At 49.4% G+C, this 14,147-nt stretch overlaps 1 protein-coding gene across 1 annotated transcript; it reads left to right on the forward strand.

Annotated features, from left to right (window-relative positions):
• The first annotated feature begins 1,477 nt into the window (after positions 1-1,477).
• On the forward strand, positions 1,478-14,139 carry LOC110573706 (cationic amino acid transporter 3-like). The gene is given in 10 exon segments (XM_044911340.1): positions 1,478-1,808; positions 2,260-2,418; positions 3,191-3,368; positions 3,575-3,687; positions 3,824-4,046; positions 4,198-4,337; positions 4,438-4,540; positions 4,731-4,783; positions 5,121-5,287; positions 14,110-14,139. Coding segments are annotated over 10 exon segments (1,497 nt in total).
• The last annotated feature ends 8 nt before the right edge of the window (positions 14,140-14,147 follow it).

The following is a 14,147-nucleotide window of genomic DNA, read 5'->3' on the forward strand; positions in this document are numbered from 1 at the left end:
GAGAGAGCACAAGCCGGTGGAGGGGCAGAGGGAGAGGGAGAAGCAGACTCCCCACTGAGGCTGAGCAGGGAGCCCGATGCTGGGCTCCATCCCAGGACCCTGAGATCATGACCTGAGCCGAAGGCAGATGCTTAACCGACTGAGCCACCCAGGGGCCCTATCAGCAGCATTTAAAAAAAAAAAAAAAAGGTGGTAAAATACACATAAAATTTACCACCTTAAGCCATTTTTTAAATGTACGTTGGGCAACCAATCTCCAGGACTCTTTTCATCTTGCAAAATGAAACTCATTAATGAAACCCATTAAACAACGCCTTTTCATCTTGCAAAATGAAACTCATTAATGAAACCCATTAAACAACGCCTACCCCCGCTCCCTCTAACCTGTGGCAACCACCATTCTACTTTCATTTGGATATGCATACCCAAGTGGAAATGCTGGATCATACGGTAGTTCCGTTCTTAATTGTTTGAAGAACCACACCTTACCCACTGCAGCTGGACCCTCTCGCGTTCCCAGGAACGGTGCACGAGGGTTCATCTGCAGCATTAGGGAAGGAAGAAGGAGATGGCCACGTGGTGCCAAGATTCTTCTAATCTGGTTCCTGGCTCTTGAGTCCTTGCTCTTCACCAACATGCTCAACTTGTACTTTGGATTATCATCGACAGAAGCCCCTGATGATACTGGGCATTGACTGGCTCAGCCTTGCCCTGCAGAGCAGAGCAGTGAGGAGACCTTCCGTTGCCCCAAAGGAGCAAGCAGCAGGCCTGTCTCTTCTGCCTCGGAGAGGTCAGGCCTTCCTCCCTCCAGGCAACCGGGAGGTTCCTCAGGTTTCCTGCTCTGCCTGAGCCAGGCTAGTCTCTCCCTCCCTGCAAATTCCGTCTCATTCTGCCCCAGCTCAAAATTCCAATTCCATTTTGCTCCGCAGGTGAATGAGGCAAAGCGGACAGGTTGCAGGATCCTTCGTGTAGAAATGTGTGGAGTGTGAGCTCTCTCTGATCACCAAGCCCCCCCAAGCAAATGTCGCTTCGCACGTAACGAGGGAGGGAGGGAGGAATGACAATCATGATGATTTTTCCCTGTTTTACGGAGGGGAGGGCCGAGAGTGGCAGGTAGCTCATGCGAGATCAGATGGCTGATGTGAGAACCTGGATGGTCTGGCTTCGGAGGTCAGGGCTCTTGTCCCCTCAGCTCACGGGGATGAGCTTTACCGTCCGGCAAGCTTTTGTTTGCTTCTTTTCAAGTAACCCTCCCGGTAACTTTGGAACATATTAAACGTCTTCTTACATTTGAGGAAACAGGAAACGGAGGCGCAGAGATGGGTGACTGGCCCAGGATGTCCTGTCATCACTGCTCTGTGGGATGGTCTTCTGCCCCACGACGCCCAGGGCCACGGGGGATGGGCGTTCTTGACGGCGTTCTCTCATTTTCTCCGCAGACCGTGGCCTCCGCCTCCAGTCCTCAACTCCACCGAGGATGCTGTGTCAGCACGTTTGCCGGTTTGGCCGGAAGCTGGTGCGCAGGCGGCCCCTGGGGCCGAGGGAGGGGGCTGAGAGTCGCTTGGCCCAGTGCCTGAGCCCCCTCGATCTGGTGGCCTTGGGCGTGGGCAGCACCCTGGGAGCGGGCGTGTACATCCTAGCGGGCGAAGTGGCCAAGGACAAAGCGGGGCCGGCCATCACCGTCTGCTTCCTGGTGGCCGCCCTGTCTTCTGTGCTGTCCGGGCTCTGCTATGCGGAGTTTGGGGCCCGCGTGCCGGGCTCTGGCTCCGGGGGGAGCGAGGGACTGAAGGTCGGGAAAAGAGGCTTCAGTGCGTCGTGAGCGTTTTGTTATCCGCCTTGTGGGGGGAGGTGGGTCATAGCGCAGGAAAACCCCAAAACTTCATTCTACTCAACTCTGTCCTGCTTTCCTAGAGTGATAGGACCGGGAGCCGGGAAGGCATGGGGACCGTAGGATGGGGGGAGGCGGAGCTCCGGTGGGAGGGAGGGAGACGAGTTTGGGAAGGCCCATCCTCCCCAATACCCAGCTTCCCTGTTTTCTTGCCCGGCATAACCTCGATCTCTTTCTAACCATATTAAATAGTTGACCTATTTTATGAATCCTCTGTGTCTGCGCTCCCTACCCCATGAAAGGAAACTCTTAGAGATTAGGTATTTTGTCTGGTTTCTTCCTGCCCCCCCCCCCCCCCAAGATATCCCATGGCGCATAGCAGGAGTTCAGTTTACGTTTGTCAGTGAACATTCCTCGTCCTCCGGCCGCAGGTGCCCCCAGCGTGGCCAGGGCCTGGAGCGCCGCCTTCGACGACTTGACTGGGAACCAGGTCTCTCGGCTCCTGAAGGGAGGTTTCTCTCTGCGCGTCCCCCACGTGCTGGCCACACACCTGGACTTCTTCGCGCTGGGCCTGGTGTTGCTGCTCACTGGTGAGGCCTGCGTCGTCTAGGATGGGAAGAGCGGGGTGCGGAGGGGGAGCCGTGCACAGAATGGGGGACAGCCCTGGGAGGGAGGGTCCGTGCTGAGAAACGGGAAGGCCAGTCTTAGACCACTGCTTCTGTCCCTGGGTGTCACTGACATTTTGGGCTGGATCAGTGTCTTTGGTGTGGAGGGCTGTCCCGTGCATTACTGGTGTGTGTGTACGTGTGTGTGTGTTTTAATCATTGCTGCATGTTGAGTAGTGTCCCTGGCCTCTACTCCCTAGATGCCGATGGTACCCACCCCCCAAACTGTGACAGTCAGAATGTCTCCAGACATTGCCAGATGGCCCTTGGGTAACAAAGTCACGCCCAGCTGAGAATCATTCACTTAGACTGACACGTCTTCCTTTGTACTGAGACCAAAGGTTTTTTCAATTGAGGTGAAATTCACATAACATCCAATTAGCCACTTCATTTTATTATTCCCAGCTTTACTGAGATTTAACTGACATACAGCCTTGTGCAAGTTCAAGGTGTACAGCATGATGCTTTGGTGCGCTTGTATATCACAGGCTGATTACCACAATAAGAAATTAACCATCTTAGAGGGCATGTCGTTCCAAACCCCAAAAGAACCAGTACCCCCAAGAAGGAACCCTCGTTACCTACTAAGCAGGCACTGCCCATCCCCTGTCCCCCCAGCCCCTGGCGACCCCCGGTCTGCTTTCTGTCCGTAGGGGTTGAGTTATTTTGCGTATTTCGTATTCCATCTTTCCCACAGGACTCCTGGTCCTGGGAGCTAGTGAGTCGGCCCTGGTTACCAAGGTGTTCACGGGCGTGAACCTTTTGGTTCTTAGCTTCGTCATCCTCTCTGGCTTCATGAAGGGAGATCTGCACCACTGGCAGCTCACTGAACAGGACTACAAACTGGCCATCTCTGCATCTAATGACACTTCTAGGTTAGGCGGGCACTCTTGGCCACAGTAGAGAGTGGGGGGGGGTACAGCTGGGAACGCGGTGGGGAATAAAGAGGACTGTGGTGGGCCGGTGGATCCAGATGATGAGCGAGGGGAATGGAGCCCAGGACTTACGGGACTGACGGAACCGTCAGTAGAGATGGCTGAACACTCGCCCCCGTGTCCTTTCTTGTTCCTTCTCACCACAGCTTGGGCCCTCTGGGCTCTGGAGGGTTTATGCCTTTTGGCTTTGAGGGGATTCTCCATGGAGCCGCGATGTGTTTCTACGCATTCATTGGTTTTGATTGCATTACCGCTACAGGTAACAAGGTCACTCTGCCCATCAGGGCGGACGGTTGGTAGGCGGGGTAGCCTGCTTCTGAAGGTGGACGAGGGACGAGGATTTCGTGCCTTCACCCCAGTGTTTTCCTGACCCAGTACATCCACCCATCCTGCAGGGGAAGAAGCCTGTAATCCTCAGCGTTCCATCCCCTTAAGCATCATAATCTCACTCTTCATCTGCTTTTTGGCGTATTTTGGTGTCTCGGCTGCACTTACCCTCATGATGCCCTACTACCAGATTCATCCCAGCAGCCCCTTGCCACAGGCGTTTCTCCATGTGGGATGGGTCCCTGCCAGATACACCGTGGCTACTGGAACCCTCTGTGCTCTTTCATCCAGGTCAGTGTCTGCCTTCTCCCTGTCTGGGAGATTCTCAGGTATCCCAGCCCTTGGGATTGAGAGACGAGAGGGAGAGACACCTGACCTCACGCCGGCTGGGGTCTGTCGTGCTCCTCCACGAGCTCACGTACTTTCCCGTTTTCTCCTCCAGCCTCCTGGGTACCATGTTCCCCATGCCTTGAGTGATCTACGCAATGGCAGATGATGGGCTCCTTTTCCGGCGACTCGCCTGGATTCATCCCCGCACACACACCCCCATCGTGGCCACCATAGTGTCTGGAACTTTTGCAGGTGAGGAAACAAAACCCATTCCTTCGATCAGTTTCCTTACCTTGGATATTTCCAGTGGTTCTTCATCCCCCTCCCCCACCTCGTTTGTGCCTCATTCTAGCATTCATGGCATTCCTCTTCGAGCTCAATGATCTTGTGGACCTCATGTCAATTGGGACCCTGCTTGCTTACTCCCTGGTGGTCTTTTCCGTTCTTGTTCTCAGGTGAGACTCCACTGCATCTTGACGGGGGGGTTCTTGGACTCATGGGGATTGATGAGGAGCTAATCCTCCTCTGCTCCATGCTGCCTCCTAAGTGTCCTATGGCTCTCAGAGCGGGAAAAGGTGGATCGGGCTGCCCGATGTTGGATGAGTAGGGGCTGGTGTTCATATTGCCTAAATACCTCTCATTCAGGTACCAGCCAGATGAGAATTTAAGCAAGAACGAGAGAACAGAGGTGGAAATAAGTGAGATAAAGCCTGCAGCTCAAGCAGGTTCTTCACAGTCTGTACCTGAAGCGGGAACCGCACAGGATCTGCCGAGTCTGCATAACCCGGTCAACACCACCTCGACTCTGAAATCCGGGTGCATTGTCCATACCTGTACCTTAGTGCTTGGTGAGCAGTGGGGTTTCGGTCTGTGGCGGGATGGCGTGGGAGTGTGTGTCTTTGGAGCTGAGGAGGAGGCTCAGAGAGATGGTGACCCTTCTTGATGGGGGCAGTTTTGGGGTGGGGTGTGACCCAAGGTCTTGACATATTTGGCGTCTGGAGTTGGACCTGTTCTCCTGCAACTTGACCCTTGCAGCTCTCCTGCTGACGATCCTGTGCCTGATACTGGCCCAGTGGCCCAGCCATCTGCTGTCCGGAGACCCGGTGTATACCACAGGGGCCGTGTTGCTCCTGATGCTCATTATTGGGCTCACTTTCATCATCTGGAGACAGCCCCAGAACCCCACTCCCCTTCACTTCAAGGTAGGTGACCTTATGTCCCCCAGACTCTCCACCTTGAGTGAATGAACTCTGTATGCTTTGAAGTCTACCACTCTTGGCTGGGTCAGGGAAGAAAATGGTCAGTTGCTAAAACAATGAACTATTTCCTAATCCACACTCAGTACTTGGTTACCTCCATTAGCCAACACCCACTCCTTCGGGAACACTCAGTGGGCTATGAGTAGGCACTGAAGGCGCAGCCTAGGAGTGGAGTCTTCCTTCCCACCCAGGTGGGGATCTCCCTTGCAGACATCCGTGCTGTGTCCAGCGATTAACTGACTTTGCCCACAGGTCCCTGCTTTGCCTGTGCTCCCACTGCTGAGCATCTTTGTGAATGTTTACTTGATGATGCAGATGACCGCTGGGACCTGGGCCCGATTTGGCATTTGGATGGTGATTGGAAAAGGAGCCCATCATCTGCCATTGCGTAGATCACTCAAGGCATGGGGAACATGGTACCCAGGAGGCTGGAGGAGAAAACGGGAAAGTACATAAGCTCGTGGAGGAGCACGACAGACCCCAGCCGGCGTGAGGTCAGGTGTCTCTCCCTCTCGTCTCTCAATCCCAAGGGCTGGGATACCTGAGAATCTCCCAGACAGGGAGAAGGCAGACACTGACCTGGATGAAAGAGCACAGAGGGTTCCAGTAGCCACGGTGTATTTCGCTGGAAATAGGCACAAGAAGGCACTTCTTATGTGCAGGTAATATTTTATTCCTTCCTCTGGTTGCTGGTTACATTGCTGGTACCTTGTGAAAATTCATCTGCATATTTATGAAGTATGCAATTTTATGTATATTATGCTTTTAAAAGTTTACTTAAAAATTAAACAAGATTTTGTTTTTGTTTTGTTTTTTTTTTAAGATTTTATTTATTTGCGAGAGAGACAATGAGAGACAGAGAGCATGAGAGGGAGGAAGGTCAGAGGGAGAAGCAGACTCCCTGCCGAGCAGGGAGCCCGATGCGGGACTCGATCCCGGGACTCCAGGATCATGACCTGAGCCGAAGGCAGTCGCTTAACCAACTGAGCCACCCAGGCGCCCCGAAAACAAGATTTTGTTTAAATTGTTTAAATTAAATACCTGACAAGGTATGCTCTGTGGAATCCCTCCATACACTGGAGGTGTCTTGTGGTTCAAGGGAGACTTTGAGCCTCTATGGAATGTGAAGGTGGGATGGCTTACACCAGGGAGTAAGCAACCCTACACAGTAGGGTTGATGAGGAAAAGTTGTGAGTTGAAGAAAACAGCATTGCCAGAAATGGGGGCGGTGTGCGAAGTAATGGTGGTTGATCAGTGGGTGCCATTGGGTGGAACTGAAAGACCAGACAGCAGAACACAACGCTTGAAACTGAGATTCTAGATGCTGCAGGTGTTGGTAATAGCCAAGGCCAGGATTGTCTGTGGGGTGAACAACTCCAGGAGAGTTGACGACTGCAGGGGTGGAGGTCAAGAAACTGAGTCACTGAAGTTATTCGGTGAATTTGAAAACATAGATGGAGGAGGATTAACAGCGTTAGAAATATTGCCGTTTTGCCGGTCCTAGCGAAACTAGGCAGACTGGCTGGGGTTGAGCCCAGAGTCACTGCGCAGTATTGGTGTGACCTTCGGCAAGTTACGTAACCTTAACTGCATCTCTGTGTCCTCATGGCAAATCGGAAGAACGATACCTACGTCAGAGTGTTACTGTAATCGTTGTTGAATGTGAGTTTTATTAAAGACAGGGCTGCAGGGATGAGTAATGTGGATTCTGGGGCCAGCGTGGTACAGAGCAACCCAAGGGTCTTACATGGGAGCTGTGGGTAATGCCCTTGACCTGTAGGTTAAAAACATGCTCAAGATCACTGCGGGGAGAGCTAGTGATGAGACGTGTGCTGAGCATGTGGCTGGGATTCATCTCTATCAAAGTTGAACACTGTGATGGTACAATTGAAACTTGTATCTGCATTTTTGCTTTCTACAAACGTTCTCTGAAACCTTTTCTTGGGACACCGGCATCTATCTCGTATTTATTCAAAAGCCACATTCTCAGTGAAGCCGCCCCTGTATGTCCTGAAAAGATCCCAAATTCCAGACTCTCTCGATCTCCTGCCACATCTATAGCAGTGTGTCTCTTGTTTACCAGCAGGGCCAGAAGCACGAGGCCCTCCTCCGCTCATGCTTTTGGTCTCACTGAGGTCCTGCCTGCAGACCTCTCGGTCCAAGCCCAGACTTGTCAAAGTGTGTGTGTGTGTGTGTGTGTGTGTGTGTGTTTAAAATGTAGTTGACAATGTGACATTAGTTTCAGTTGTACAATGTATTGATTCGACAAGTCTATCAAAGTATTTTTCTTGGGGCGCCTGGGTGGCTCAGTCGGTTAAGCATCTGCCTTTGGCTCAGGTCATGATCTCAGGGTCCTGGGATCAAGCCCTGCATCAGGCTCCCTGCTCAGCGGGAAGTCTGCTTCTCTCTCTCCCACTCCCCCTGCTTGTGTTCTTGCTCTCGCTATCTCGCTGTCAAATAAATAAAATCTTTAAAAAAAAAAAAAAGTATTTTTCTTGACTAAAAAATTGTTTAAAAAGCTTTTTAGGGGCACCTGGGTGGCTCAGTCAGTTAGGCGTCTGTCTTCAGCTCAGGTCACGATCCCAGAGTCCCAGGATCATCTTCTCCTCCCTCTGCCCTTCACCCAACTCGATCACGCACACGTGTGCTTTCTCTCAAATAAATAAAATCTAAAAAAAAAAAAAGCTTCTTTTAGCCAAATGAAACATACTTCTTGAGCCGATTCACCACTCAGGCTGTGAGTTCCCAACCCTCTCATCTACAATCCAGTTCTGCTCTTCTGACGTAGAAGTTGTAAAGAAAAGTATAGGAGTCCCTTAAGGGCTTCTTAAGACCTAGCACTGCGTTGGGCACTGAGGAGAGCAGTGGTTAGAAACACAGGCTTTGGTGTCCAGCTCTGTTTTGGCTCTATTTTAGCTGTAGGACTGTTGGGTAGGTTACTAAACCTTGCTAGAGATTTGCCAGTGTATTTAAATTTATTTGAAATTCACAGTTGGCTAGTGTACTCATTATATAGTAGTTGAAAGGATATGAAGTCTGTCTAGCAAAAGACAGTGCGCAGGTTGTCCTTCCTAGTAACCAGGTATAACCAGATGTGGAAATGTTTGATGGACCTGTCCGTGAGTTTGCCTCATACCAATGCTCCGATGCCCCCTCCCACGATTCTCCAGGGGAAGTCAACGATCAATGTAATTTTCACCAAGGAGACCCTGAGAATAAGAGGAGGTTCTATGGGAAAGTTGATATGTGTAATGCTATAAAATACATTCTTCTAAGTAGAAAGGCCGAGTCAAAGCATATACACTTAAAAGTTTTGGCAAATATTGCCAAATTGCAGTAGAGAATAGTGCTCTCCAAAAAGATACAAAGAGAGCCACATAGGTGACTTAAAATGTTCTAGTATCACGTAAAAAAAAAGCAAAAAACAGGTGAAATTAATTTTAGTAATAGATTTTATTTAGCTCAGTATATCCAAAATGTTATTTCAACATATAATAAATGTAAAAATTGTATTTTTTAAAGATTTTACTTATTTGAAAAAGAGAGACAACAAACGGGGAGGAGAGGCAGAGGGAGGGAGAAGCAGGCTCCCCATTGAGCAAGGAGCCTGACACGGGGCTCGATCCCAGGACCCTGGGATCATGACCTGAGCCACCCAGGCGCCCCAAATGTAAAAATTATTAATGAAGTATTTTGCTTTTTTATTTCTGGACAGTCTGCAAATTCCAGTATATATTTTTACACTTACTTTACCACCTAGCCACATTTCAAGAGCCCGATAATGGTATGTAGCTACCGGCTACCATGCTGGATGATGCTCTAGAATCTTCTCCCATGCTCACACGTTGGTGTAGTTCAGCACTCAGGTAAACTATAGTCCATGGCCTAAATATTGCTTGTGGCCCTATTTTTGTATGGTCTAGAGGCTAAGAGTGGTTTTTGTTTTTAAAAGCTTGTAAAAAAAAAAAAAAAAGAGGAATATGTGACTCAGAGCATATGTGGCCTGCAAAACCTAAAATATTTACTATTTGGTTCTTGGTAGGCAAAGCCCTGGGTTTGGTGGAACGGAACGTGCCCAGGTTTATTCTGTGCATCTGCTGTGTTGATGCGTTCAGATTCACCTCGTGTTTTGAGGGGCTTCACTTTAGCCACCTATGCCTACAAGAGACTAGAAGGATCGCTAGTGATCTCTGGCTTTTCTTTGTATAATTACTTTATTACTTTCTTCTCTTAGTCAACCTAGCCAAAGGCTTGTCAATTTTGGTTTTTTCAAAGAACTAACTTTAATTCTTTGTACTTTTTTTTTTTTTTTTAAGTAGGCTCCACGCCCAGCATGGAGCCCAACACAGGACCTGAATTCACAACCCTGAGATCAAGACCTGAGCTGAGATCAAGAGTCGGATGCTCAACCAACTGAGCCACCCAGGTGCCCCTTTGTACCATTTTTCTATTCTCCATTTCATTTTTCCTCCACTCCAGTCCCTGTTATTTTCTTCCTTCTGCTAGCTTTTCCTGGTTTCCTATCTTTTCAAATGTAGGTGTTTACTGCTCTAAGTGTCCTTCTGAGCACTGCTTTCACGTCGTCCCACACGTAATTTTCGCTCCTGTTTTCTAGTTTCCTGGTGAGCTCTTCTTTGACCTGTTTGTCGTAGAGTGTGGTTTAATTTCCATACGATTTTCCTCTCCTTCTGTTGATTTCTAGTTTGATTCCATAGTGGGTGGAGTAGATGCTAGGATTCCAGTGCTTTTCAGTTTGTTGAGACTTGCTTTGCGGCCTAACATATGGTCTATCCTGGAGAATGTTCTCTGTGTGCTCTGTTGCTGGTGGTGCTGTTGTCTGTTAGGTCTACTTGGGTCTGTAGTGTAGTCTTTTTTTTTTTTTTTTTTTTTTTAAATTTTTTTTTTTTTGGGTGTGGGGGGGGGGGGGGGGGAGGGGGAGAATTTAAAAAAAAAAAGTTTTTGGTGGGGTGGGGGGGAAGCGCACGTGTGAGTGCACGAGCAAGGGAAGGCAGAGGGAGAGAGAATCCTTAAGCAGACTCCCTGCTCAGTGTGGAGCCCGATGTTGGGCTCAATCCCACAGCTCTTGAGATCATGACCTGAGCCAAAACCAATAGTCAGATGCTTAACCAACTGAGACACCCAGGTGTGGGTCTTCTTTTTTTTCAAATCAATCTCTTGTCCAGATGTTCTAACCATGATTTAAAGTGGGGGTACTGAAATCTTTAACTATGACTGCAGAATTATTTCTCTCTTCATTTGTCAATGTTCATATATTTTGAGGTTCCTTTGGTGTGTATATACTTGGTATATGAATTTTATTAATATATGATGTCCTTGTTTCCTGTAAAAGTTTTAGACTTGAAGCCTGTTTTGTCTGATTAATGTAGCCACTCTAGCTATCTAAAGGACAAGGAAGGAATTCATGTTTATAAAGATATTTTCTTAATGATTACCACGGGGATAACTGACATCCTAAATTTATAACCATCTATTTGAACTGATGCCAACCTAGAATCCGTAATGGAGACACTGCTCCCACCCAGCTCTTACCCAATTCCTGCTTGTCATGGTCAGTTACAGCTTTGTATGTTCTGTGCCCATTAACACAGACTGATCATTTCTTATGCATTTATCCTTTAAATCATGTAGGAAATAAGAGGGATTATAAACAAAAGGTGTATCACTCAGTGGCTTTTATACTCACCTGTGTAGTTACTGTTTCTTTATAGGTCTTCAAGTTATAGTTGAAGGTCCTTTCATTTCAGCCTGAAGGACTCCCTTTGGCATCTCTTGTAGGGCAGATTTGTTAGCAAGTCACTCCTTTACCTTTTGTCTTAATTTCTCTCTTGTTTTTGAAGGACGGTTTTGACAGATAAAGAATTCTTGGTTGGAAACCTTTCCTTTCAGCGCCTTGTATCATTCCTTCCTGCCATGAGATCTCAGGAAGACTTGCAACAACTTTTAGACATATCCTTAATGATAAAGTATGTCTTATGCTCATATATTTGAGAAGGGAATCATCAATTAATGCATCACTGAGGCTCAATAAAACTCATTTGTTCAACGGACATTTCTTGACTGCCTGTAACGTACATGGTGCTTACTGTTCAAAGGGGTTAGGAGTCAAATGTGAACAAGCCAAAAAGGGTCACAGGATTCAAGAACTCACACTCAAACGGAGAGCACAGACAATAAACCAGTGAACCAATAGAAACCTGTTTTGGATATGCACCAGAGGCAAACGAATAGTGATTTAACAGAACTGCATGAAGATGCTTTAAACCTTATTCTCTCAAAATCTGAGCCTGAAGCAAGGATTATGTACTGACACTTTGATGGGTAGCAAGAAAAAACTCGTCAGAACTCTGACGCCAGAGTGACAACCACTGGGAGATTACAGTCTTCAAAATGAGATTAAGAAAACAGTCCAAGGAAAGCAGAGTCTGAAGGTTTTTAATGTTGAAATTGTGGAACAAAGGGGGCCTTTGTAATGGAGGTCAGATGTAGAGGATGAAATGCTGGGATGGGACTGGCTACCAGGCAAAAAAATGGAAACCCTGGTTGAATGGCATGATACTGGGAACTTTGGCAATTTTCAGGCAAGCCGTGCAAGCGCTAGAAGAACCTGAACTGCGTGCAGGATGCTAACAAAGTAATAGTGTGCCGGAAGCCTAGAAAGGAGGCCCACTTTCAGATGAAAGTATAAAATACGGTGTTAGAAGTTACACAGGACATTCAGACAGCATATGCTTCTAACCTCTTGGACTAGTGGAGAACACGAACCGTTCTGTGTAAACTGGAAGTTGCAGGCAATTTTACGATAAACTCTGGAGCGCTAGTGAACAGAAAAGGAGGCCAGGCCAAGGTTGCATCATGCCACTATTGACTTGAACTCCTGGATTTATGGACCTCCCTCCATCCCCAGATCCAGTGTTGTACTGCTCTTTGTAAAGGTGACTTTATTTTATTTTTTAAGATTTTATTTATTTATTTGAGACAGAGAATGAGAGAGACAGAGAGCACATGAGAGGGGGGGAGGGTCAGAGGGAGAAGCAGACTCCCTGCTGAGCAGGGAGCCCGAAGCGGGACTCGATCCCGGGACTCCAGGATCATGACATGAGCCGAAGGCAGTCGCTTAACCAACTGAGCCACCCAGGCACCCTGTAAGGGTGATTTTATTTATTTATTTATTTTTAAATGTATCATGGTTTTATTTATTTTTTTTTTTAAGATTTTATTTATTTATTTGAGAGAGAGAGAATGAGAGACAGAGAGCACGAGAGGGAAGAGGGCAGAGGGGGAAGCAGACCCCCCGCCGAGCAGGGAGCCCGATGTGGGACTCGATCCCGGGACTCCAGGATCATGACCTGAGCTGAAGGCAGTCGCTTAACCAACTGAGCCACCCAGGCGCCCTGTAAGGGTGATTTTAAAACTGAAGAGGGACAGAAGGGCTGAGATGCTGCCTCCACCCGCGCCACCCCTACACAGACCAGCAAAGGGGCGGCCAGCCTCTCCTGAATCCATGCCTTCATCCGGTTGCAGGAATGTTCTCCTGGCCTGCTGTGGACAGCTGCCGACTCTGCCTGCCAGGTAGCCGGTCACTGTTCATGAGAGCTCCTGCTGTTAAAATCGCCAGCCCCACCCTCTGTCTGGGAGCCTTAGGCGAGCTCCAGGGTGGTCGTAAGGCTTGGGGGGCACCTGGGGTGTTTCCAATCCACCCTGCCATGGGCAGTTTACAGGACAGACTCCTGAACCAGCCAGTCAGCAAGACTCCATTCTGCAAAAGCTGTGGAGTGTCTGGGAGACTTTTTCTAGCCAGTACTGCAAGTCCTAGGATGACGGACCCTGGTGTGGTCAGGACCGCCGCGTGCAGCCTCAGCACAAAGGCTACCCTAAGGAAGCAGAGGCCAAGCTCACGGCAGAGCCTGACGTTCTGTGGGAGCCTGGGTCCACCGGAGGCTAAAACGGAGTGACTCCTCTGCACCCTACTCCCCTCGGCTGCTTGAATTAGGTTTTTGCTCCTTGAGCCAGGAGTCTTGACAGATACACGCTCTCCCCATTTCCTTCTGTGGATCGCCCCCGTGCATGCAGACAGTGTTCACTGAGGCCTGCAGACTACTGCCTCTCCCCCTGGGGCTTCCAGTTTGTCAGTGCTTTCTCCACTGTGACCCTCGTGTTCCCCTTTATGGCCCCCCCACTACCCTTCCAGTTCTGTCCCCTCATGTCCCTCCCCCATCATACTCCTCCCCTTGCCCTCACCCCTCCACCTCCTCCATTTATTCAGGACAGCACCCACCCAACACCTGTGGTCTGTGGATACTGGCACCCCAACCCTGAGGCAAACCACACAGAAGCCCGACTTTGACCCGCAACTCTGGGTCCCGTGGGCCTTTGCGGGACGCTTCTCTGTGCTCTAACCGCACTGCCAGCCCAGTGCCAAGGCTCTCTTCAGTCTCCCAGGCCACACTCATGAGCCTTCGAGTCTTCCAGCTCTCGAAGGCTCCCTGGACTCTCCTTGAGTCTCCCAGGACCTAAGCACTAGCCATTCCTCCCCCAGCTTCTCCGCTCACTCCTGTGGGCTCTGGTCCTTTCCACAAAAGGACCCACTCACTTCCCTCCAGGACTGACCACTTGAGATGGCTCGGGCCCCTCCTAAGTCTAACTGCTGCCTCAACCCTTCCAGGACTGGATCCCGGGCCCCAGCCCTTCCCCCAGGACACAGTCACTCGCCCTCCTCAAGCATCACCTCTTTGCCCTTGCTGCAGGACCTCCAGGATCTGGCGGAGGTCCCATGAGCTGGCCC

This window comes from Neomonachus schauinslandi, chromosome 16 (assembly GCF_002201575.2).
Source record: "Neomonachus schauinslandi chromosome 16, ASM220157v2, whole genome shotgun sequence".
Taxonomy (NCBI): Eukaryota; Metazoa; Chordata; class Mammalia; order Carnivora; family Phocidae; genus Neomonachus; species Neomonachus schauinslandi.